Below are 27,004 nucleotides of genomic sequence, written 5' to 3' on the forward strand. Positions count from 1 at the left end.
ATTGTAGGATGCTTTGCTTTTCACTTAGAGCAAGGAACATACAGTGAATTTTCAAATAAAGTATTCGATAATGGCTGACTTTCAATCAATTGGTAAAAAGCCTTACATTTCAGATAACATCCATTTCTGCAGCACTTACTTTATTAGTGTATCAGCAGTCCTGTCTGTCGTATTAAACACTGAGCTGATCTGAGTTTTAGTCTGCCAACTTTGCATTACTGTCAAAGAAACACCTCCTGCCAGTGTTTTACAATCAAAGCCATCATGTAGGCTTTGATTTTAAAACATCTGCAGAAGTTTGAGTCTCTGCGGGGATTTTAATGTGAAAAGATCTGTGCTGTAAGTTTGGAGTTGAATATAAAACAATCATTTTGTTTAAAATGTAGGATATATGCTATAAAGTTGTGAGTATGAATGGACTGTGTTGTTTCCATGAATGTAATTATGTGGAAACCAGAAACAAAGACTTACATTTCATTCAGTCTGTCTGTCTACACAAACATGTTGATAATCAGCTAAATTATTTAAATAATATATTTTTTTAACAGAAACTTGTATTTTGTCAGCTTTTTAAAATGTAAAATGAGCCTGCAGTAAAAGCCAAGTCTTTTTATTTGTTAGAATACTTTCAAGTCTTTTAAAAACACATGACTATGATTTGTATTGTGTAGTCAGGCTAGAATTGTTTTGCACCTGTTCGCCTTAAAAACCCTTAACAAGTCTATTTTTAAAGAATTTCAGTCTTTCGAGTTTAACACAAGTTATGTCGCCAATCTTGCAATAGAAGAATACAATTAACAAATCAATGACTGTAAAGTGAGAAACTGTTACTTACATAAAATAGATCATAACACTGTATTTGATTTTTGCCACATTACACATTACGCAGCTCTACTTGGAGTGTGATATTACTCTGATGGATTTAATGCTGTAGAATGTTATGCCAAATGTGTCAAAGGAACAGTTTGAATTCACAGCAGCACATTTTAAACTGGAGTAATCAGTTGAGAAAGGTTTGACTCTTATAAATATGTCTATTTGGTCCTGTGATTAAAGTATTTCAAGTCCCCAGTAGACTAATCCATCTAGAAAAATGATTTAATGTTTTAAAAAATGTTCTCTTCAGTGCTTGACTTCGGTGTCATCTCTTCTTTCCCGACAGCACGTACGACTGTCTCCTAGATGACCCCTTCAAACACGACTGGCCGCAACTCCCTGAACTTCCCGGCATCAACTACTCGATGGATGAGCAGTGTCGATTTGACTTTGGAGTGGGCTATAAGATCTGCACCTCGGTGAGTACTGCACTCAGGTTACCATTTGGAGGACTGAAGACTCAAAAACCTTGTCTGTAAGAGGGCCCAATTTACTCTCCAAAATAATAACAATTTTAGTTGAGAAAAGCAGGTCAGACCTGCTGAGGCTCTGCAGAAAGCCACACAGCCGATGATGATTAGAGTCTTCAAAGAAACTGATTTTCAAACATCAGCAGATTCCTCCAAGCATAATCAGATGCTAGATTAGGGAGCACTTCAAACAGACATCTGCTTAAAGTCACACCTGCTTAATATCTGCAGATGGTGAGGTACAGTGGCGGCTGGTGGAAAATATTTTTGGTGGGGCTTTTGATATAGTGAGTAAAACAATTTTTTTTGGGAGAAATGACCCCTTAAATTAGGACTTCTGGTGATGTAATGGCGCGTTTCCAGTGCAGCGCGGAGCTCGCTTTAATGCTGCGTTCAGACCGGACGCGATGCGAATATTCGCTTCGCTCTAAACGCTCCTATCGCATCGCTCTAGTCGCTAGAGTTTCACCGCGGCTGCCAGCTGCGTTTACTCGCATCATTCAAACAAGACGCGCTGGCTCGGGAGCTACAACTACAACAAAATGAACATATTTTACCGTGATTAAATTGTAATACACGTTTCTAAATGATGCCGACGTAACAACATACTGATACCGGTTAGTAAAAACCATGAATTAATGCTTTGACAAGTCTGCAGACAGACGGCAGGCGAAAAACCTTTTAGAATGCTTGTTTTCTGAATGGAGCTTGGCTAAGCTAACGTTATATATGTTCCGACCGTCCACACTCACAACAACGGCCTATACAGACATAAATAAACCAGCGACTGTATTCTCCATGACACAGACAGTCTGTGGTTTGTACTTGTTTAACTTTTGTCTAGTTTCTGAACAGATCGTATCTGTTTGAAGAGCAAGCATGGGAAACAAAATATAGCATTTACCTGTTTGCATCGTTTGCATCCAGCTAGCCTCGTTGATACGTTTTGTCTTTTTCACGAGCTTGCTGTGATATATATAAATCGGGTTGGTCCGGTCCAAGGTCTTTAAGTATCAATTTATCTCCCAAACTTCTCCTTTGGAAAGGATTGGAGAGTAGCTCTTGCACGGAATTGGGTGCGGACCGAGGTCCGGCGACTCCACCTGCACACCATTCTCATCCAAATACTGCGTCACCTTGGTCACTCACAAGTCTAAAAAACAACTCACGTCACGTAAGCAACGTGGGCGCCAACGTGAGCGCCCTCGTGACCAAAATATTTGACGGCGCTGATTGGCTGAAATTATGTTTCGGCGGCACAGTTTACTAATGAGACTTTTGCAACGTGCTGGTTGCTGCTGTTTGTCTCGGGGGGCTCCGCCCGGTAATGATAAACTAATGCCATGGGCAAGGCCAGGCAGGAAACATGTGACTTATCAGTAACTTTACTTTACATCGTAACACAATTTTAAACGAGATTTTATTGTAGATTATACATTGTACTGATACCAATTGTATGATATTTACCTTGTTCATTAAAAATAAAAATATAAAATATATATGTTTTTTAAATATATATTTTTTAATATATATTTTTTTAATTTAATATTTTTTTTAATATTTTTTTTTGAATGTGGGAAGAGGTGGGGCGGCGCCCCTAGCGCCCCTATGGGCTGGCCGCCACTGGTGAGGTAATTAATATTCTGTTACTTTATTCTGCAGTCAATGCGTCTTTTCTTCATCAAATCACCTTGATCTACAAAAGCTTGATATTAATATCACGTTTCTATCAAAGTCACAGGTACAAAAGCTAATTAGAACCTTGATCTGACATAGATTGAAAGACAACAAATGTATGTAAACCTGCAAAACACTGGATAATTCATATTTAATCATAAACCTTTTTAATTTTGCAGGAAGTTCTAAAGCTTTTCTTTTATCAAATATATTTGTTAAAAATGCAAATTAATGGTACAAGGATTGATTTTATTACGAGAGAGTACACTCTACAGTAAAAATCGCAGCATCGGATTGTAATGGATTCTATGATGGAGTAGATTTGATCAGGTTGTCTGTTTTTGGAGGTTGTGTGTATTGAGAGGAATGGGCGGAGAACTTGGGGGTTCTGACTAAGATCTTCACCTGATCTTCACCTGATAACTAAGCTCTTGATTTAAATCGAGGTCACTAGTTTCATAGAATGAATGTTCAGTTCAGATGGACTCTGATATCTGGCCATAAAAGAGATGATGCCTGCGTCATTTCATTTAAACACATAAAAGGATAAGGATATCCATGAAAAGTTGAATAACTTTCTGATGTAGCTTCAGTTATTACATTACATTACATTGCATTTAGCTGACGCTTTTATCCAAAGCGACTTACAATAAGTGCGTTCGACCAACAAAATACAAACTTGAAGAAAACAGAATCATATAAGTATATCAGGTTTCGTAGAAAATAATGGAAAATTAGAAATCTCCAATGAGGCGTTTTGGGGCAGCATAGACTGTGTTAGAGTTTTACTCGCTACAGGGTGTACTTTGAGGGTTTGTGATAAGATATCAGCAAAAGTGTGTTTCAGAGGTAAAATATTAACTAAAATTATATGATGTATTTTTTGGATACTGTCTTGAGTTCAAATGTCTAGGAATCCAAACTAGTATTATTAGAATCACTGTTTTGTAAGCTACAAATATAACTAGCTAAATATGGGTCAAGCTACAGGTAGCAACCAGGCAGGTTCACAGGGGGTGGAAGCAAGACTGGTGGTCCTGGGACGGTTGTAACGGGACGGTGGTAACGTGGCACATTTACAATGATGGCTCATTTGCTGGAATGATCAATTGTTCATTCAAGAATACAGTTGTATTGTTGATTGGTGTGCATTGTCCCTGTAAAAATAAACAGAATAAAATACTGTACATTAGGCCTAAAGTGTGTGTGTGTGTTTACAGTATGCCAAATGTCAGAAAGAGGAAGACAGACAGGGGAGTGCCACTTGCTCTGCTGCAGAGGGCCTCAAATGAAGTTGAGAAGGGCGAATCATTCAGGGATGTGGCAAAGTCCCTGGATATATGCCATGTCACCCTGTACCGGTTCCATAAGAGGAGGCTGAGGTTGGAGAGTCAGGGATCACAAACACCCCCAAGAGTAGGCTACTAGACACCAAAGAAGGTGTTCTCAACAGAGCAGGGGATGCTTTTGAGAGACTACCTGATGGAGGCAGCTGATTTATATTATGGTCTCAGCTCAAAGGAGGTAGGTCCGCATAATTAAGGTAGAAGCACCTCTCAGAGAACAGTTTAATCCTTCACAGAGGATGATGCTGTGTGTGTTATCTGTGATCCTGTTCATTGTTCATTGTTTGTTGGAGGATGTGTGAAACCCCATTCAAATCTTGTTGCCTTAGAATTTGACAGCTTTCCCTATTTGTTGTCATGCAGTGTGAAAAGGTAACCGTTATTAACATTTTACAACCGTGCCTGGCATGTGCTACAACTGTCCCTGTACACAAGGACAGTTGTAACAGTTGAGTTTTTAAAAAAAAATACATTTTCCAACCTGTACTTATTTCATAAAAACATCTTAAATACATTGTTTCAGTAGCTGACATATTGATAATGTATAATATAGCAAAATGGCTATCCTATTGTAAATGGTTTTTTACTTATTGGGGAAAAACCCAAAAAGTGTTGCAACTGTCCCTGGTCTCCCCTACTTCCTCTAAGAAGAAAGGACAGTAACAGAAGTTCTCTGTGACACCAGATGTGGTGTTATTAATGCGATATGATATCCGAAAAAAAAATTCAGTTTAGGATGGCCGAAGACATTACACTACCCATAATCCCCAGCTATCGTTTGGGACTACAGTCCCGTTGACAAACCCTGTGATTAATCTTCGAGATTAATTGGATGTTGGAGTGGCAGTGCGCCAAGGTTACGCCGAGCGTCAAGCTCTTTCAAATGGAAAACTAGAGCTCTCGTCCACAGAAGAGAATGTGCGCCAGGGAACCTTCGTCCCTGAACAGTAAACTACCTCATGGCGGCTTGTGCTCCGTCATAGACTGAAAAAAAAAACTGAAATCTGTATTGTTTCATCGTTTTTTCCTTCTAATTTTGTATTATTTTCTAAACCACACACTGTTATTTACTCAACAATAACACACAATTATCCTTGTGTTTATTCCTTTGTTTGATAAATAAACACAAGTTGGAGTCCGTCAGGACCGAGGGTCGGAGCAGCTCATAGTAGTTGCTTTAGAGAATTTTACACCCGGAAGTAAGTATTCTCTTACTTGACAAACCCTGTGATTAGTCCTCAAGCTCTGAAATTGGATGTTTGAGTGGCAGTGCGCCGAGGGTTACGCCCATGGATACTCCGAGCGTCAAACAGCACTTTCAAATGGGATGAAACCACGGCAGACTATCCAAAACTGGATTTGAATGGGTCCGTACATACTTTCCCCCTATGAAAGTATGTACTCTTAATATTTGTGTCAATAAGTAAAGCACGTTATTGATGGATGTATTTTGTTATCCACACATATATTGTTTTTATATTTGCAACACCAAACCGACAGAAAATATGGTCTTAACATGACCCAGTGGTCTAGTTAATAAAAAAATATATTATAAAACATAATATTAAAATGAACTCTTATTTTGAAAATACAGCTTTCTGTGTTTGAATGAGCTGCTCCGACCCTCGGTCCTGACGGACTCCAACTTGTGTTTATTTATCAAACAAAGGAATAAACACAAGGATAATTGTGTGTTATTGTTGAGTAAATAACAGTGTGTGGTTTAGAAAATAATACAAAATTAGAAGGAAAAAACGATGAAACAATACAGATTTCAGTTTTCTGAGCCCCTACTCTCCCCATAACTGACGGCAACAAAAGTCCTACATTATTCAATTAAAATAAGGAAGTAAAAACAATAAGTGTGGCTTGATATTGAGTAAGAAAAAGGTTGATAAAAGCTGTGAGAATGGATCTGCGGAGAGCATTTCGCCGCGATCCCAACTCGTCTATTACCGACGTTCAGGGAGCTCTATGCAAGTCAACGGGACTCCCTGATAGTTGAAACTCGACGCTAAAGGGTCCCCCCTTGCGTTGGAAAGTGACGTCAAGGACCCCTACATAACGTCAACATAGGCCGAGTTGGGAGTGAGAATGTGTTGAGAATGGAGGCACAAGGTTATGATAGTTTGAACGCAAAAAGTGCCAGCATGCCACTACTGGTGAAGAAGCTTAGAAAATTAGTGTGGGTTTACTGTTACTATGGCCGTGACTTGCCATTAAGAACGAAGTACAATTCACCCAATGAGCGCAAATAAATGGTGTTCATTATACACAATGTATTGGACTGAGATAGTTATCTAATATCTTATTATAAGCTTTCAAATGAAACATGTTTGCAGTGTTAATGTGAGATTTGCCGCAGCGATTGAAGGTTGAACAGGAAAGTGACAATTGGGGAAATATAATGACACACATAAAGGAAAATATGCACATCAATACCATAAGGGAGGAGAACCTTTAATTGCTTTACCTTTTGTCAGAAGGATGCTGAGGGCAGCTAAAAAGCAAATTTTTGAGTTCTCTCAATGAGTCCTATCCGTTCTATTCTTCCTTTAAAAAAATACAACCTTGAAGGGACGAAAAACATCCCAACTCCTCTCAGCTGAGTGCCTGATAGTGGAGCTTGTAACTGTTGGGTGGCAGCTGTCCGTCAGATAGTGTGACTGCGATACTTAACACCTCATATACAAGGATAGAGGGTGTCGTTTTTTTTTCTCATACTGATATTCTGAACAATCTGTGCTGTTGTATTTGCTGTAAAGTGTCTCCACTGTAGGCTATTTTTATTATATGTACAGCACTTTGGCTCGACCAAAAATCGTTTATAAATGTGCTATATTAAATAAAACTTGATTTGATTTATATTTTATACTTTATGTCATCCTCGGTTTATGTTTTTATACTGTATGTATACAAATCATCATCCGCCATACAGTATTAACACAAAACATTTCCAATCAGATTCATGGCTGTTATACCTAAATGTTCAGCTCATTGACCTCACACACAATGTTCCTCTTCTCTACGTTTCAGTTCCGTACATTTGACCCATGTAAACAGCTGTGGTGCAGTCATCCAGACAACCCGTACTTCTGCAAAACCAAGAAGGGTCCGCCTCTCGATGGGACGGAGTGTGCTCCTGGAAAAGTAAGTATGTCTATTATATGCAGTAGTACTACATGGCCACTGGTTTGGAGAACCGAGAAAAAGGTGTCTGGACGTAGAGAAAAGACTAGAATGGCAATCAGAGAATGCGCGCCCAATGTCAATGGTGAATTCAAATACTTTTTGAACAGTCCCATCCCAAGGTGAAATGTTGTTTTCCTATCTCCTTTGTATTCATGAGCTTTATGTCATAATGTGGAAACAAGGACACTGCTGATAAGATGTGTTAGATGTGATTGCTCAGAGAATTTAAATAAAGCACATATTGTGCACTGCATTTGACTTTTAACCAATTTACTGATATTTTGCAGAATTTAGTTCCTGTTGGAGTTTGAAAATCGTTAAAATATATATTTTTTGAAATAATCCAGTGTTTTAGATATACATTTTTACATTTTGTGTTTAAAATTATACAAAATAACTCTGAAGAAGTTTTTTTAAATTGTATTATATATTCCCCATAGTCTTAAACAAATAACTCAATACCAAAATCACAAAAATAGATCCAGTGGTTATAAATTCTGTGTTAAAATACTGTTTCCTCGGCTGGAAATGGCGGCCATTTTGGAAACGTGTTTTTAAAATAAATGACCCCAAAGGGATGAATTTTGGTGCTTGTTTCCACTTTTCCACAAGATTGTTATAGCTATCTGCAGGACTATTATAATAATAATAATAATAATAATACATTATACTTGTATAGCGCTTTTCTAGAAACTCAAAGACACTTTGACAGAGAATACAAATCATTTAAAAAAAACTACAGAGAAAAATACAAAAACAGATAAAAAAAACAGAAAATAGTGGGGGGGTGGTCAGTGGTTGAATGCAGTGTTGAACAGGTAGGTTTTGAGTGATGTTTTGAATGTGGTGAGGGAGGAAGAATCTTTGATGGATTAGATAATGATTACACAATAGCCGCGATCATACAGCAGTTTTTCCAAAAGTGAGTAATAAACAATGCATGTCAGTTGCAAAACCACAGCATCAGCCTAACAATGACATATGATTGTTGAAAACAATGGGCTACCACTCTTTTGGGAACCTTTTTCACAGATGATGTAACATTGCTGCAGGGTTTCTCTTTCAGTTCACTCAAATTCACACAATTAGCAAGAGGATGCTAACATTCAGCCACAACTGTATTCACAAAACTCACATTACCCAAGACAAAATGTAAAAAAAAAGGTTTTGTTTTTTTAATTGGGATACATGCTCACGATGCTCAATGAACACATCAGATATTACTTCCACTTCAGCTGGCTCTGCAAACTAACACATTACTTTTGGAAACAAGCCCCTGACAGGATATCCCTGATAACGAGCCGCAGCGTCCCCCTTTCTGACCGTCTGTGTCAGTGACTGCTCTTCCCGTCATCAAGACACCCATCCCAATCCACAGACAACACTAAAAAACAAGAAACACAATACCCATCGCATAATGGTAGACCTTTTTGTAATGCAAATAATTTCACATCAGCACTAAGCAACACACTGGCAGCTTTCATGACCCCATTAAATCAGCTTGTGAACGAATCCCAGCTTAAAACAGACGTATGTCTTTGTGCCAAAAACACTCCAACCCTACACTAGCAGCTATCATCATGTAACACTTATTCCATAATACACAATCCCTATCCTTTTAACATAATGCAATTACTATCCTGTGATTCAGCACTTTATACTTGTTAATGTAGCAAGTATCTACTATTTATTCTCATTATTATTATCTTAATACATTTTGGGGACTTTTTCGTGATTGGTCCTTTTTTAATTTAGTTTTAATTTTCCCCTTTCAATACATTTCACCATTTTTACTTTTATGGTTATTTATTTTAGTATTATGTAATTGTTCTGACATTATCATGAATGATTAAATGGATATACAGTCATGCCTAAAGGTAACAGCACTCACAACTTGACACCATATCCCATAACACACCAATCCCCTATCAATTACACAAATGTTGCATATTGTTGTTTGCTTTAGCATTATACTTGTTGATGTAGCAAGTACCTAGTATTTGTTATTATTCGTAATACTACTATTTGTGTTATTGGTCATGTCTTTTTTTCACAAAATGTTATATTTATTTATTTATTTAACTAACCATCATTAATTAAATGGTTACTGTATGTTGCTCTATTGCTCTGTAATGATTGTTGCCTTTATTATTTGTATTGATTTATTTGATAAACACTCATACCTTAACCATCAGCACCCACCTCATTACCTATTATATATTCCCATGACGCATCAATCCTCTAGCAATTACAAAGATGTCACAAAATACATTATTTTGCATCAATTCTGCTCTAAATAGATGTTATTTGAGTCTTTTATGTTTCCCTGTCTCCTGTCATCCTCTGTAGTGGTGCTACAAAGGTCACTGCATGTGGAAGAATCCTAATCAGATCAAGCAAGATGGCGCCTGGGGCTCCTGGAGCAAGTATGGCTCCTGCTCCCGCTCTTGTGGTACTGGAGTTCGCTTCCGGACGCGTCAGTGCACCAGCCCAGCGTGAGTGACAGGCATTATTACAAAATGTTGACCTAAAGGAGGAGGTTGATCCTAGCTGGCAGGTATTGTTGGATAATTTAAGTGGGTAGATGTCCTTTTTTGTAACCTTAAATGTACCCTGCCTACTGAGCTACAGGGAGTATGGGTATTATTCAGGCTATCCTAACCAGAAAAAGGACAGCATTGATTCGTCAAACACCTCAAACTACGCATATTCTCTCTAGTTGATTTTTATGTCAAATGCAAAATGTCAAAGGAAGAGAAATCGGGCCCAATGTTGGTTTTAAAGTCCACATCACATCTAGTAATACTAGTCCCCTGTGTTTTATTCTCACCATGACAGTTTATTTAACTTGACTCGTGGCTACGATAACCAAGGAGTTTTAGTCTCCTTATATCAAAGGAATCTTTTGACATTTTTGAAAATAGAATTATTGACTTTCTTGCAGAGTGAATAACACTTCTGTTACAACTACGTACAGTATGGGCATATAATAAATCACACCTTCATGAAGGAGACCTAAAGCTAGACACTAACTCAACGAGAAATTGCTCATGTTCACTGATCAACCCTTAAGTCTTTAAAGTATAATGTGCACACTATTCTGTTGTAATTGCTTAACAGCTTTAGAAAGGCAAACGTTTATTGTCAGATGTAATTGTTCTTTGTAGGCTTGGTAGTCAATCATTATTAATGACATATACAAATAACACTGGGGTTAAAATAAACAATGTAAGCAACTTCTAGAAAAAGGCAGCAGGTGAAATTGAGCTTGTAATCAAAAAGGCGGGAAAAGACAGGCATGAAGTAAAAACACACACGGGGTGCAAAACCCCATTGAAAACTAAATAGGAAACTCTGACAGAGCATTACAGGTGCAATGTTAAACGTAACGCCAATCTTTTATGCATGTTTTCTCATCACACATTAACCATAAAATGATTTCTATATTGTGTGGGAAACAGTCATTTGACAGGTTGTGTCTATGTGTAATACATTTGAAATATGTGTATAACAGTGGCGAACCGTGTCTATCACAACTGGACCTTCTGTAGACACACACACCCTCCGCCACCGCCGCCAACAGATACGATTTTCATTTATAAATTGTATATACATTTTATTTATATAATTAAATCGATTTTTTGTTTGTTTTATCTGAGTGTTCCAGGGTATTCTGTGAATACCTTGAAGGCCCTGACGGTTCGCCACTGGTGTATAATAAGGTTGTGATACAGGTGTAAAAAAAGGTGTAACATGGGTGAAATACAGGTGGGATAATGGTTTAATAGGGTGTAATATTGGTGTATCAATGTTTAATATGGGTGACTGTTACGTCCCGACTAGGGGAAGAGGAAAGCAACATACGCCAGATTGGAATTGGTAATAATTATAAATGGTTTTATTATAATATGGTGAAACAAAATGGCAGGCAAGCAGCGAGTTTGGCAGATCATACAGAGTAATAATTAAATAAAAGGGAAAACAAAAACCTCACGTTAAACGTGGTACATGTAACTGAAACGGCTGTGCAAAAACCACAGCTGATCGACAGGTGCTAACCGTTAAGCTACCCTGGGTCTTCTTGACACACACATACTACACTAAACACAGAACACTACTTAAACACGCTGCTAAGCAGTATAACTGAACACAGAGGATTCACAGTATTATCGAGCACAACGAGTAAACACAACAAGAGGCTAGAGGCGTCTGTCTCACACCACAGAGCCTCCAGAGTGGTAGTTGTCCTCAGGCTTTGTAGTCATCTGCAGCAGGTGTGCGCCGGCTGTGCGCTGCGATTGGAGCGCGTCGGCCCCGGCATGCTTCAATCACAATCCCCAGGAGGCGGACCAGAAAATGGGCAGCCAATGACATCAGGGCTACCGCACAGCTCATTTACATGTCACACGCACCGCTGAAAACACTCACAGACCGATGACTAAGCAGATAGAAAACAGAGTCCGTAACAGTGACGTAACATCGTAATATGAGTGTAATGTAGAACAAAGTAATCAATACATTGTTCATAATATCTATATGTGATTGTCCATTTTAGGGTTAAGCAGGATTTGTTTTCACATTGTGGTCTCAAAGTACTGCTTACTATTCCCCCCCCCCCCCCCCCCGCAGGCCCTCCAATGGCGGCCAGGACTGCCCAGGAGTGAACTTCGAGTATCAGCTCTGCAACTCTGATGACTGCCCAAAGCACTTCGAGGATTTCAGAGCTCAAGCAGTGGCCAGCTCCGCAACTCCCACTTTGAATTCCAAAATGCCAAACACCATTGGCTGCCCTACGAACATCCTGACAGTAAGCCAGAAACATTTCAAAAGATAATTTTGTTTTAAGGGCAGTGTGTGTGCTAGTTACTGAAAACCAGTAACTAGTTACCATTACTAGTTACTTCATTTCAAAAGTAACTCAGTTACTTTACTGATTACTTACACAAAAAAGTAATGCGTTACTGTGAAAAGTAACTTTTTAGTTACTTGAAAAAAGGGCTCCCATTAATGCCCTTATAGCCTTCCTTTCAGTACTGTTTTGCATTGGAGAATAATACAATCTGTTGATCAACTTGACATGCATTATATGCAATCTGGATTGCATCGATATTAGCTGGCTTTCCATTTTTGTATATTCTTTCTCCAGGTAGTTGGAAAAAGTTTTCCGTCCCATATGCCGTGTGCCGCCCGGACATGCTATCATGCTAACTAGCTCCCTGAAAGCGGGTGACTCCACTGTAGCAATAGCCTGCATGTGTTCTACAACATACCGTGCAATGGCTTTATCGACTTTTCTCTGGCTAGCAGTCCCTTGGTTAAAATCCAGCCGCTGTTGCTTAGGTGGAGGTGGAGTGGCGTCGGCTGAGTCTCTGTGGTCTTAGTTACTAGCTTCGTCCCAGCATGTTGTTTTTGCAGATGTTTTAAGAGATTTGAATTACTGGTTTGGGCAGTAGTAGATAGGATCTTTGACCCGCCAGGACCACAACTTACATTTAACTAAAACGTTCTTTTCTTTGTGCTCGACAAAAGTGAAATAGTGAGAATATCTCCAGGTGGAGAAACTAGACTTGAGCTCCGCCGCCGCCATGATAGTCTTGTTAGTAAACAACACAAACACGCCCACAGCGCGTCTCCGCATGTGACACAGGAAGTATAAGTACATTTACTCAAGTACTTAAGTACAGTTCTCATCTCTGTTCGCCTGGCTGTTGACTATATAAAAAAATGAATGCAGTAACGGAGTAACGCACCATGTAGTAACGGTAACTGAGTTACTGAATTAAAAAAGTAATGCGTTAGAGTACTAGTTACTGCCAACAATAACGGCGTTACAGTAACGCGTTACTTTGTGACGCGTTAGTCCCAACACTGTTAACGGGAGACTTCTCAAGGTTTTTCTGGGCCAAGAAAGAACAAAGAAAGTCTACAAGGGAAGGGAATCTGCATTCTGACAGCAAGAACTGAAATAAATATATTGTACATTCGAAACATTTCCCAGCCGTTTAAGGGACATTATCAAACAGACCAGACCCTTTTCTGAACTTTTTTTTTGTATTTTCTTTCTTCCATTGTTTTATATGTGTTCATCTTCCTATAACTATGCCAGCATGCAGCGTTTAAAGCCATCCACGCTCAAAATTGCCCTTTTTTGTAAAGATGATGGGAGTTTATAGTGCAGATATAAAACGTTCATCTTTTTAAAATGTCTTTATCAGAATTAGCTTTTTCTGGCTTCGCTCCATGGAGCAGTTTCCAACCTCCTGTATTTAAATTGTTTTGTGTTCCCCCAGTCAGTCATGTGGAAAAGAAGTAAGAAAACCCTATGAAGGCTGATAATGTAAAGTGGGAGCCCGTTGTTCTATGGAAGCTAACGAGCTATCCTGCAGAGTCGAGAGTATTTTTACACTTAGTTAGAAAAAGGTATTACGTTCAATAGAAAATCAAAGGCCTTTTGTACAAGATTATATGAATTAGTTTAGAGTGAGGTTATTCTGGCCTTTGCCCTAAGGGTAATTTACTTTACTTTAATAACAAACCATAAATGAATCGGGGATAGTTTTGTAACCATACAGCCAACAGTATATGCATTTATTTTGTTTACTTTGAAAGGTAAAAAGGCTAGGAATAGGAAACTATTTATATTTCCAATCCAGAGAAAATGGAGACATAATGAAGGAAAAAGGGCTTTTATTTTCTTGTATGTCTAATATTGTTCAATATCACCATTATAGCAAAAATCCAATGGATAAGGATAATACTTGGTGTCTTCTGCTCCTGCTCTCCACTACAACACGGAATCTAAATTCAATAAAAGTACATAAACACCTGATACAATTTGGAAAAGGGGCCCTATAATGCTGTTGGCGTTTTATTTTTCCTGTAGTGTCTTGTATAGGTTTGTGTGCAAACACCACCCCAGTGCTTTTAAAAAGACTCAAAGACAGAATATCCTTACAGATACATATTCAAATTCATAGATACATTGTAAATCTAAGACCTAAGTCATGAGATACACGAAATGAATTGCACATTAAAAGCAGCTCTGACGAGGTGAGTTTTGATTAAAGGTGGGGTAGGTAGTTTTGGAGAAACCAGCTCGAGTGAAAAATCTGCCACTTCCTTACAGAGCCCCTCCTCCAACACACACGAACGCACACATGACCAATGAGGGCACGAGATACGTTTGTGCACAGATGGAAGGCTGACAGGCAGGTAGGCCATCCAGTTACTTTAGCCGGGCCAGCTCAGATGATTGGTCGTGCTTTTTACAGTACTACGGCTTCCACAGATGAAATTTATTTATGGGTTTTTTTGTCAAAGCACTTCAGATATTCATTGCTATCGGGATGTTAAGAGCATTCCATGGAATATAACAACAAGTGTATCTCGAGCCGGTTTCTCAACGTACCTACCCCACCTTTAATGTTTTAAAATGAGGACAAATGGTGGAGTTTCTGCAGATCAGTGGTCATGGGAGCGGGTGTGAGTTCTGAATATACTTCAGTTTAATTAGGTTAGTTTTGTTGGTCTATATTTTTAAGGTGGTTTTGGTGATGTGGTTGATATGGTTTTCAAAAGTCGGGTTGCTGTTGAAAATGACTCCAGGGTTGCGGATGTGTATGGAGGGAGAAAGAGTGGAGTCCTCATTGGTGAAGCAGAAGTTATTATTGGTTCTGTTGAGGGATTGGGGACCAATGATGAGCATGCCAAATGTCTTACAGTTGAGTTTGAGGTAGTAGCATTGCATCCAGGATTTTGTTTCAATCGGGCAGTTGGTCAGGGTAGAGAGTTTCAATGGTGATGGATTTACAAAACTCCTATTGTGTTCAAAGGTTGAAAGGGCTTTATTGTCATATCCACAGCTACAGTGTAGATATGCAATGAAAACACTTAAGTCAGAGGCTCCTCCATCAATGCAACACAAACATATATACGACATAAAACTAAATCAAAGTAGAAATAAAATATTGCAACAGAATGTTTCAAGACTTAGAGTAAACTATATGCAAGTAAAATAGATTAAGATAGAAAAAGAAGAGGAAATGCTGTACAGTGAAATTAAATATTGCTTATTGTAATAATGGATAAATATATGAGATGCAAACAGATGAATGGTGTGAAGTTGTGAAGGCACGGAGCTCAGGAGTTGATTTATTTATCTTTTTGTAAAACTCCCATTGTGTTTTAGAAGTTCAGCAACTGAGAGAAAGTGCCTGTGATTAATCATCACAACTTTTGAAGATGTGTTTTTACTCTAGCCAAGTTAGAGCGCATATCCCGCTGTGTAAAGGTTACATACTGTAGAGGAAGTTTTGCATATAATATACCACTTCTAATTGGCCATTATTGATTTGAGAGGATGCCTGTCGATGCCTGTCAGAATTGACATGTTGGTGGGTGTAAATTGCAAGATAGTTGTAATCTCCGCAGCAAAAGCAGTGGGACATTGTGTCAGTTCTTCGGCAAGATAATAAAGAATGCAGCCACTTGAAAAACAAGCTATTAACTGGTACTATCCAACATAAAGAGATGTATATTTAATGAGCTTCATGTTTCCCTTTTACCCTTTGAAAGTCTGGATCTAATTGTGCATATTTTATGTTTTATAAGTGTTATTATGTAAATACAACACATTCATCTTTGAAAGTCTTTCAAAATATCAATCTTTCTCTAAGTTGGATTTTGCTTTCCACAACATGTTTATAATGTGTTTTCCTGTAGCTAACAAGAGATGCCACCTGTACTGCCAGTCAAAGGAGATATCAGACGTGGCCTACATGAAGCTGCTGGTGCATGATGGGACACGATGCTCTTACAAAGACGCCTACAGCATCTGCGTACGGGGAGAATGTGTGGTAAGCATGTGGTTAAACTACATGATGTTGACGTTGTAAAAGTTGTATTTTAAATCTATACAAATGTAGACAAAGTGTGATGTTGGAAAACCGATCAGTAACAGGTTTATCTTTGCACATGCTGCGTAGAACCAGGAGTCTAAAATCTGACATTTCCCTCCTCACTGAAATTAATCAAAGCAGAATGTCAATGTTCACCTAAGTACATACGAAGATACAAGTCTTGGTCACAGAAATGCGTATGTCACAGCAACAAGAATTTGGCAACTAATAGTCATAAAACCACAAATGCTTACAAATTATTTGCTTGGTAAAACTGTGTTTAATAACACATTTGGAGAAAATTAGATGCACTTTGTAGGAACATTTAGAGGGGCCCTATTGTGCTTTTGGGGATTTTCACTGAAGCTTGTAAACGAGTCACAGTAGAGGCACAAAAAAACAATATGAACCTGAAAAACAAGCATAATAGGGCCCTGCCTTGCCCCTGTGTCTGCCTTGCATCGCATGGAGAAAGAGTTGTGAGTAAGTATGCAAATATATTACATTTAGTTAAAGTAACAATACAACTGTGTAGACGTACAGTACAGGTGATGCAATACAATTTTAATAAGAAAAGTACGAAATGATATGCCAAGAGTGTAAAAAGGAAAGGTCCTCACTGCATAATGACACTTTTTAAATGATTTTTGTTATTTTATAATTGTAAAATGATATGGGGGCGGTGGTGGCGAAGTCGATAGGGACTTGGCTTGGCAACTGGAAGGTCACCAGTTCAAGTCCCGGCAAGACCAAGTGCTACCGAGGTGTCCCTAAGCAAGGCACGCCGTTCAAAATGGCAGCACACTGCTCCTAACACTAGGATGGGTCAAATGCAGAGAAACAATTTCCCCACGAGAGATTAATAAAAGTCCATCTTGTCTTGAATTTAAAAAAATAAATAATAATAATTGATGCAATTTGTGTTTCTATCACTTTAAAATTGCAGATGGTAAAGGTCCATCTGCTGTTGCCTCAATTACTTTATTGCTGGTTAGCTTAATCTTTATTAATGCATCAGAATTTATTTAATTATTTTATTTGTATTAATAATCAGACCATGCAAAGTTTATAAAGCTATCAGATACATGTGTCGAGGTAAAAGCAAATCTTCCGCAGTAATGTATTTAATTATAAGTACAGTATGAAGTAGCATAATATAAAAATACATAAGTAGAGTTCTTTAAAATGGTTATTAAGTATAGTACTTGAGTAAATGTTCAAAGTTACTTTCCACCAAAAACAGTATGCTTTGGAATGCTCTGCTGGATCTGTATAACATACGTATTCAAAACACAATCAGATTTACACAACTCCGTCTCCATTTAGCACTGATAATCTCATTATGAAGCCTTGTTGTAAAACCACTTTGTATGTTTAACAAGTCCAAAAAGAATCTCAACTAATCTGTCTGGTTATGTTCGTGGTCTGCAGAATGTCGGCTGCGACAGAGAGATTGGCTCCACCAAAGTTGAAGACAGATGTGGTGTTTGTGGTGGGGACAACTCCCACTGCCGCACCGTGAAAGGATCCTTCACCCGAACACCAAAGAAACCTGGTAAGAAAACATGAAACCAGTCCACATGTTTGTGAGTGGAGTGCAGCTTTGTCCATGCTGCACTTTAGTAATCTTTTTTCAGTGGCACTCTTGTTTTACTCCTTTTAACATGTGAAACCTAATCCCACAAACAGAGTATGATTTCTGAAAAAGTTTCAAAATGTTTTTTTCAACATGTGGAATAAGATCTGTGGTTAACACAAGTTTAGGAGATTTCCACTTTTTGTTCTACGACATAAAATCCTTAAAGGTGGGGTAGGTAATTTTGGAGAAACCAGCTCGAGATCGCTAGAATTTGAAAATACACAGCCGGAAAACATGTGCCACTTCCTCACAGAGCCCCTCCTCCAACACACATGAACGCGCACATGACGAATGAGGGCACGAGATAAGTTTGTGCACAGATGGAAGGCTGACAGGCAGGTAGGCCATCCAGTTACTTTAGCCGGGCCGGCTCAGGTGATTGGTCGTGCTTTTTACAGTGCTACGGCTTCCACAGATGACATTTTGTTATGGATGTTTTGTCAAAGCACTTAAGATATTCATTGCTATCGGGATGTTAAGAGCATTCCATGGAATATAACAAAAGTGTATCTCGAGCCGGTTTCTCAAACGTACCTACCCCACCTTTAAGTAAATACCACACTGGTGAGTGTTCAAATCTTCCATGTCTTTTAAAAATGGCGTATGCAAAATTAAGTACTAAAGTACTAAATACTAAACGTCATCACACCGAACATTAGCCGGCTTTAGCTTAGCGGTAGTGATGCACAGCCATGGAATCGTGATGTCGTTTGTGTCAAGCCAAACATGAGCTTTTTACTACTGCCGATTGCATTTACGCTATACACCATAAAGGTGTTGAACTGCGCGGACTATCCTGCTGAACAAAATGTGTAAGTATCATAAACGTGTGTTTGCCATAGATCTTGCTTTCTGCAATACTCCGAAAACAAAAGGAAAAAGACCATTCCTTTTTGTCAAATGAGCCCTTGTGGCGCTAACTTCCGGGTCGGCCTACAAAAATATGTAATCACTGCACGACACTATGGCGTCCACATTCTACAGATCTCTGTCATTTATCTTTGTTAATGTGCAGAATATTACATTCAAAGCTAATAAATAAATCTACAGGGAGCGGGAAAAGCCACAGTATCTGTCAGCTGTCACATTTGTTTTTGTTTTGGATTAAGAACCTTATTAAGTAGCAGAAAAATAATTATGCCCCTTTTTATTCATTTCACATATTAGTTTCTCTTTTTATTATTGAGTTTGTTAATTCAGACAGTGTGCTTTCTCTTCGTACAAATTCAATTGAGGCTGCTTCCTTTAGGTTATCTCCCCTCTGCAGACACACAGGGCGCACACACACACATGGGTGTTTTGTCTGTAACAAAACGTACTTTGCGTTGTGAAGCTGAATGAGTGTGAGTAAGTGATTCATTTTCTTTGTGAACAATGTGTTTTCACATTAACCTCCAGCATGAGAAAATAACAAACGACCCGTGCATTTAATTAAACGTTTTCATGATGCCAGCCTCATCTGTCATCACTATATTACCATTACACCATTATCCATGTGACGTGATGTCATAAAGTCAATCAAATGAAAATTGACGTTGTGAGGGATTTGACGTGAAGGCTTCATTAAACCGTTTCAGAATTGTTGAAACTGTTATCAATCCATTTCATAATTTGTTTCTTAACATCACTCTCTCTTTTAACCCCTCACCTTTTTTAACAGGGAAACACTTAAGCAAGAGAGCCCAAAAAGAAAGCCCTTTGTTGGAAAACACAATATGCAAGTATCCAGTGTTACTGAATACTCCATTACTGCTGTCCTATAGCATTTACTGTGCAGCTTGTAGAGCAGATGGATGCCTAACACTGTAGTGACTTAGAGACAAGAGTGATGTCATCTGCTGTTTCTTCTGTTCCTTGTTACTAATCAAGCGTCTGTTTAGGTTTGACTGTGGGAACTGTGACAGGTTCACTATCCAGAGATGTTGTTTTTGTATGTATTATCATTTAATGTATATTGCTTCAACAGCCTAACAAACTAACTTTAGAGGTCTTTGTGCAGACAAAAAAGTCATCAAACAAACTGACAGACTCGGAGGTAATCTGGGATGTTGTTCGCTATTTAAAAGTTGATTGATTGAGCCTCAACTGGCATGCTGATGCTCCATTCAACCCCACACATCCAAAGTGGTCTTTTTTAGACAGCTTTCTTGTGTGCAGTTTTTCCAATCAGTCCACAAAAAGTCATGTAATCAAACTGTGATTTCTATTGAGCGGCTTGAGGTTTCTGAAATTGGCTGCTATTATAAAATGTTCTCCAGCGAAGAGGGCATCTTTTGGCATTTTCCGAAAGGTACATTGCAATTTATCTTCTCAAACACACAGCAGAGTGAGCAGCTTCCCCTGGTCTGCCACCTGTTGTGACCCTGTGTGAACACTGTGACATTGTGCCAGCGCATTCATAATCATCATCGTCTGCGTCAGGAGGTGTCCAGTGTCAAATCCAAGGGCGAGTAATCACAGCACAGCAATTCAGTCCTGGTGATTGTCAAGTGTAAAAAAATAGATTGCCTCCTCACCCGATATGAATTGCTCTGCTCCCTGCTATGCTAATTAAATGTGCCTCCACTGTAGGCGATGTTGCAGAGAAATGATAAAATTGGATACGGGAGGAAACACTGCGAGACTCACTAACTGATTCATTTCATTTTGAAGGGAAGACCAGAGGAGCCTTCTCTTTGCCCAAAGGAGCCCGAAATGTGTATTTAAATGAGACGGAAGACTCTAGAAATGTACTCGGTGAGTCATGGTAGGTTTGCAGGCGGTGGACATCCCTGACAGAAGGCCACTTTGCTGCCCTGTAGTCCGAAAATACCCTGTTCTTCACGCTTTATTGAAACATGGCTTGAGGCATTCCCATCCTGTCTGCGTATATTCAAAATAAAGGAATGGAGAGTTTATTTAAGGGATATCTTGAGTTATACGTAATAGTAACACAATAATATGTTGACATTTCTAAGAGTCCTTTGATGACGCAAAAGATAGATGTGAATGAACAGCCTGTTTCAATAAAAAAAAATACCTGTAGGCTTCTATTGAAGAAGACATTTTACCATTTTCTTCTCTGTCGAGCAACACTTCTGAAACATGCGTGATGTCCACCACTGCAAACAAATATGTCTCTGTATCTGCTTAACTTACCTGTGTGTGTCTTTTCTTTCCTAACCCTCCCTCATCTGCTTCTGCTGCCGCTACAAACTTGGCAAAGGTTACCTTAAGATGTTTCTCATTCCTCCTGGAGCTAGACATGTGATGATCCAAGAACATGAGGCCTCCCCTCAAATTCTTGGTAAGTGTGCCTTCCTAACACCAACACATGTACTGTATGAAATCAGAGAGGACATTTCAACATCCTCTTCTTGTTTTCCAGGAAGACTAATGGGAACACATAATGTAGAATAATAGATGTGAGGCTTTGCATAATATATTCCATGTCACCTCTCAGGCAGAGATAATTAGTCTTCGTATTGCTCATTCATAATTTATTATCTATTGAAGAGAGATTAATAGATAAGTGGGTTCTTTCACTGCCAGAATAATGACACTGCAGTTTTTTTTACTACTACTATTTTCTCTACTATGTTAAGGTGAATTCACATTATATATTTATATATATATATATTCATATTAAAGCTGCAGGATTGTGCCTGGGATCTTTTTAACAGACTCAGAGGAGAGGAACTGTTATATATGTGTTTTGTAGAAACGGCTATGTTAAATGCATTATTTTGACCTCTGTTTATGTTGAAGTTATAAACCCTGCAGTGTCTAAAGGAGTTATACTGTAACTGAACTTTGAGAGCGGAGGAGGAATAAGGCCACAGCTTTATTATCGAGCCACAAATTCCAGGCTGGATACACGTTTCAACAAAACTATAGATGAGAGCAGCCAATCCGGTTACTTTCCCTCCAAGTCATCGCCCCTTTTTCAGTGAAAACATTTGCTGTCATTTGACTGGCAGAAAATACCAATTCTGAAGAGTTCGCCAATTACATTAAAACATTACGAATACTGTCCAAAGTCTAATCTGCAAAGAGTCCAATTACAATGGTCAAAAAGACAACATTACATAATGTCTTTGGAGATGATCACCATAGGTTTATAGTTTAATATAAATCAATAGGGGATTGATGTCCGGTCAGTGCCAGTGGACAGCTAATCAGTGTTATGTATATTTACTACTTTGACTTTTAACATTACAAATGATGTAATGTTCTGACTCTGACATTTGACTTTAAACTCATTGGCATCATAGTTCAGCCGTGATGAAGTGTATGCCACAGGCGTACATATATTGACTGACATTGATTGTGCTTTTCCTTCTCTCCGTGGAGGACTGCAGGCACGGATATATATTTTTCACAGCAGCTTTTAGGCATGATATTGCTGACCCTTGTTTTTACTGGAAAGTGAGCGTGGCCGCCATTTCGCCAGGCAGTGACGGAGCGCTGCTCTCATCCATACTCTTGATTTGGACCGGCTCATGTGACCAACAGAGAGAGACGATAGCATTGAAGGGCTACTTTTCTGTAGCCTTGTTAACTTCTCAAATTGAAGCGGAAACAAAGGTCAAACTAAAAAAGGTGAAAAAGACAACTGTTCTTGTAAAAGAACGCTGTCAAGTGCAGCTCAGAGATAATGATACCAAAACTAAAACTAGTGACTCAAGAAAAACCTACAGCTCCAAAATAATACATTATAAAACGGACAAGTCAAATCAAGCAATCTGATTGGTTCTTAGCCGTGATATACTGAGCGTATACCACGGGTAGAATTGTAAGTTACTTTTCACAACAAGTCAGTATCCCTCCGCGTCTGAGAAAAACAGTATACCGTTGGGCAAACTGTAACAAGAAAGCAGCGGAGAAGTAACGGGACAGAAACCCTCCTTTTTACGCAGCGGTCCAGACATAGATATCAAACGGCAAAACATATTCAGTGTGCAGTTCCTTTGGCATTAGGGCAGGGATATCTAGATACTTTCCAAGGTTTGACATAATGAATTGTGCTGCTTCGCGTCGGGCCGAACCACGCCCCTTAGCTGTGATATAATGAGCATATACCACGGCCTGTCGTGAGCTATTGCTTAATTATATCTAGGATGAATTGTCATAAAAACAAATCTCCCAATGAAGATTTTGAAAACCACATGTAATGATACCCTGAAAAAAGAATTCTTTACAGCAATTGATGCAGGGAAAATATAGATGAACATTATTTTTTTTCTAATAATAAAATCAGCCTGAATGTATTTATCATACAATTTTTCTATTGAAATGTTTTATACTGTTGTTAAGTCAATAGCCAGTGTGATATGTAACAGATAACATTTTAATAGCTCGTACAACCAGTAAGGGTCATCAAACACGCTAGCAAATTAGATTGCTAGCCGTAGTGATAGTTTAGCTATCTGAGCCACAGGAGGCTCAGTGGTTTAGTGCGCTGACACTGGTTCAATCCCACCTGGACCCCCACTGCAGTCCGCATGTTGCATTGTCCCTGGGTAAGACACTATCAGCAATTGTTCCTGTGGGGACTGTCCACAGAATTTAGCGTATGTAAGTTGCTTTGGGTATAAGGGTCTAATAAGTAAAACATTTATTAAATTAATTAATAATGTAATCTCAGCCATTCCGTAAAGCATCCTACTGCTAGCCATTGGTTCTCTTTACCTATCATCAAAAGAGCAGCTAAACTAAGTAGTTATTATTTATATCTTATCATGGTCACCATTTCAATTTAAACAACATTATTGTCCTAACCCTAATTAAGCAGTTGTTGTAGGTAAACCTTACCTGACCAAAGCACTGTCTTCTGAATCAAAGTATCAATCGTTGAGGGTAGGTACAAGTGTTGATGCTGGTAAGATATTGTGATAGCTCTGGTTGAAAAATACCCGGCCTATACAGTAGTTACCATTGAGTAGAATATACTTTAGTTACATTCCTCCACAGAGAATACCTAATAATGGCCGTTCAACATTCGGTGACTTTCAAAGCTCGACTGTCATGCTGCCTAGTGACAGTTGCTAAGCTATGATTGGAAGATCGTGTCCCTGCGGAGGACAAAAAACGGTGAATCGTGTCCTTTATAAAAGGAGCTTGTCACATTAGTCATGCTTTGAAGGGAGACATTTTTCCCCTCGCTGAGTTTAAATGTCATTCAAGTCAAGCCAGTCTTATTTATCTTGCCAACATATCAGACATTTGCTTCAGCTGACTTAAAGAAAAGTGAGCCTCGTCTCAGTAGAAAATAGCCAAACAGTCACTTTTTGTTCTGCATGCATTGAAGTGATATTGAGTTGAGTTTGTCCGTCTCCAGCCATCAAGTTCATCTTTTTTTATTTCCTGCTTTGGTATTACTATCTGATATAAAGCCGTTAGAGGAGCCAGTGTTCACTACTGTATGTCTGCTGAACCAACACCAAGATATATTGACAGTCACCTTCTATTTCTTAAAACTCTGAGTTCAGTATGAGGCGTCTTTTATTTTTTTATTTAACCTTTATTTATAAAATCTCATTGAGACACAAGGTCTCATTTTCAAGAGAGACCTGTCAGTGGTAACACTACCACACAAAGTTACAGACAGACAGGACACTAAAATACAACATCGTAAAAAAAGTAGTCATTGAAATCCATATACAGTAGATATAGCAGGTGCAAACACCCACAGATGATTTCTCCAGCTTTTTTAAAATGAGTTTAAAATCTGTGATGGGTATCAAACTGGTCAGCTTAAGTTCCTGCTGAAGTGTGTTCCAGGTCGAGGGGGCAGAGTATGATATGGCTTTTTATGAACCTCAGAGCCCCATGGTAGACAGCGTCCAGCAGATGAAGGGAGTGAGCTGAGGCGTTCATGTACACAACATCCCCGTAGTCCAAGAGCGGCAAAAATGTGGCAGCTACAAGCCGTTTCCTCGCAATTGTGGAGAAGCAGGCCTTATTTCTAAAAAAGAATCCCAGTTTTAATTTAAATTTCCTTAAGAAATTGTCAATATGTGGTTTGAAGCAGAGATGTTCATCTATAGTGATGCCTAAGTATCTGTAGGTGTTAACAGCTTCAATGGGGTTATGCTGTGCAGACATGATGCAGGGAAGAACAGTTGGTAACTTTTTCTTATTGGAAAACAACATGACTTTTGTTTGTCTTATCTGAATTTAACCCCAACCTAAGGTGGAACAGATGTGACTGAAAAGTGTCAAAAGCAGACTGCAGACGTTCAAATGCAAGGGCAACAGTGCTAGCACAACAGTACACAACAGTATCATCTGCATATATCAATACTTTGACCCACATCATTTATATAAATTGTAAAAAGGGTCGGTCCCAAGACCGAACCTTGAGGAACACCTCTGGGCACATTAAGAAAGCTTGAGGAGAGACCGCTGAATTTTACACATTGCTTGCGATTTGAAAGATAGTTTGCAAACCAACCAACAGCTTGGTCAGACAGGCCTATATGAGATAGCTTCTGGCATAGAATGCCATGGTCCACAGAATCAAATGCCTTGGATACATCTATAAAAAGGGCAGCACAGTAGCTCTTTGCGTCCAAGCCCTCAACAATGTCATTCACTACTTTCAAAGCAGCCGTTACTGTACTGTGCTGCTTCCTAAAGCCTGACTGGTGAGGAGATAGAATGTTGTTCAAGCTTAAATATTCTTTGATTTGATCATTCACCAGCCTTTCAAGTACTTTAGCTAAAATAGAGAGCTTGGAAATTGGTCTGTAATTATTCATCACCATGGGATCACCACCTTTCAATAAGGGGAGAACATTTGCAGTTTTCCAAACATCTGGAATGACATTGTTTGTTATAGAAAGATTAAAAACATGACACAGTGGTTTGGCTATAATATCTGCAGCTAGCCGTAAGAAATAAGGGGGGAGATCGTCCGGGCCTGCTGATTTTTTAGGGTCTAGGCCCTTTAGAGCCTTACAAACCTCCCCAACATTGAAGGGGTTGAAGGAGAAAGTGTGGCTACTGGAGGCATGACTGGTGGTGATGGAGGGAGATGATTTACCAAACGATAATGTGTCAAATAAGGAACTGGAGGCAATACAATGTTTATTAAAACAATTAAGCATCTCTGTCTTAATCGACACAGGGATGGAGTCAACAACAATGTTAGGAGGCAGCTCTAAGGAGCGAGAGCTGGCAGAGAGGGATTTTATGGTATGCCAAAATCTCCTAGGATCGTTTAAACTGTCTGTGGTCTAGGATAAGTAAAAATTGCTTTTGGCTTTTTTAATGGAAGCAGTACAGCGATTACGCAGTGGACGAAAAAGAAACCAGTCAGCCTCAGAGCCTGTCTTCCTCGCAGCAGCCCAAAGCAGATTCCTCTTGCGTAAGAGGGCTGCCAGATCAGAAGTGAACCAGGGGGTATCACGGCCCTTCACCCTGAACCGGCGAAACGGAGCATGTTTATCACCAATCAATAAAATACGATCCCATTTAAAATCCCCCGTACAACACAGGGCTTAGTACGGGGGATTTTGGTATCCCTAATAGCACCAACTAAACAATGATCACTCAGGTCATTAGCAAAGACCCCGGTTGCAGTATATTTATGGGGTTTATTAGTAATTAAAAGATCGATAAGAGAGGATTTTTTTTAGACACCTGGTGTTAAGACAAGTGGCACTTTCAATGACTTGTGTAAAATTTAGAGACATACAAAGAGCTTTAAAATCATCAGACACTGGTGAAAGCCAGTCCCAGTTAAAATCACCTACCAGGATGATTTCCTTAAACTGTAGTTGAGATAAAAGCTGCATTAGCGAGGATAATGTGTCGTTTGTAGCAGAAGGGGGCCTATAGCAACCAACAAGTTAAAAACTGACCACCAGATAAATCAATCTTTAGTGCTAAGATTTAACAGCAGATTTGGAGAAGATGACCTGT

General features: G+C 38.9%; 1 protein-coding gene across 1 annotated transcript in view; it reads left to right on the top strand.

The window, feature by feature from the left end:
* The window catches only part of adamts3 (ADAM metallopeptidase with thrombospondin type 1 motif, 3), a 225,536-nt gene that overhangs the window by 161,797 nt on the left and 36,735 nt on the right, over positions 1 to 27,004 (top strand). Inside the window, 8 exon segments of the mRNA XM_034216683.1 lie at positions 1,163 to 1,295; positions 7,406 to 7,519; positions 9,911 to 10,056; positions 12,191 to 12,296; positions 12,299 to 12,368; positions 16,283 to 16,416; positions 17,890 to 18,013; positions 21,303 to 21,383. Of these exon segments, the coding sequence (XP_034072574.1) occupies positions 1,163 to 1,295; positions 7,406 to 7,519; positions 9,911 to 10,056; positions 12,191 to 12,296; positions 12,299 to 12,368; positions 16,283 to 16,416; positions 17,890 to 18,013; positions 21,303 to 21,383 (908 nt within the window).

This window comes from Gymnodraco acuticeps, unplaced genomic scaffold, assembly GCF_902827175.1.
Source record: "Gymnodraco acuticeps unplaced genomic scaffold, fGymAcu1.1, whole genome shotgun sequence".
In the NCBI taxonomy this organism is placed as follows: domain Eukaryota; kingdom Metazoa; phylum Chordata; class Actinopteri; order Perciformes; family Bathydraconidae; genus Gymnodraco; species Gymnodraco acuticeps.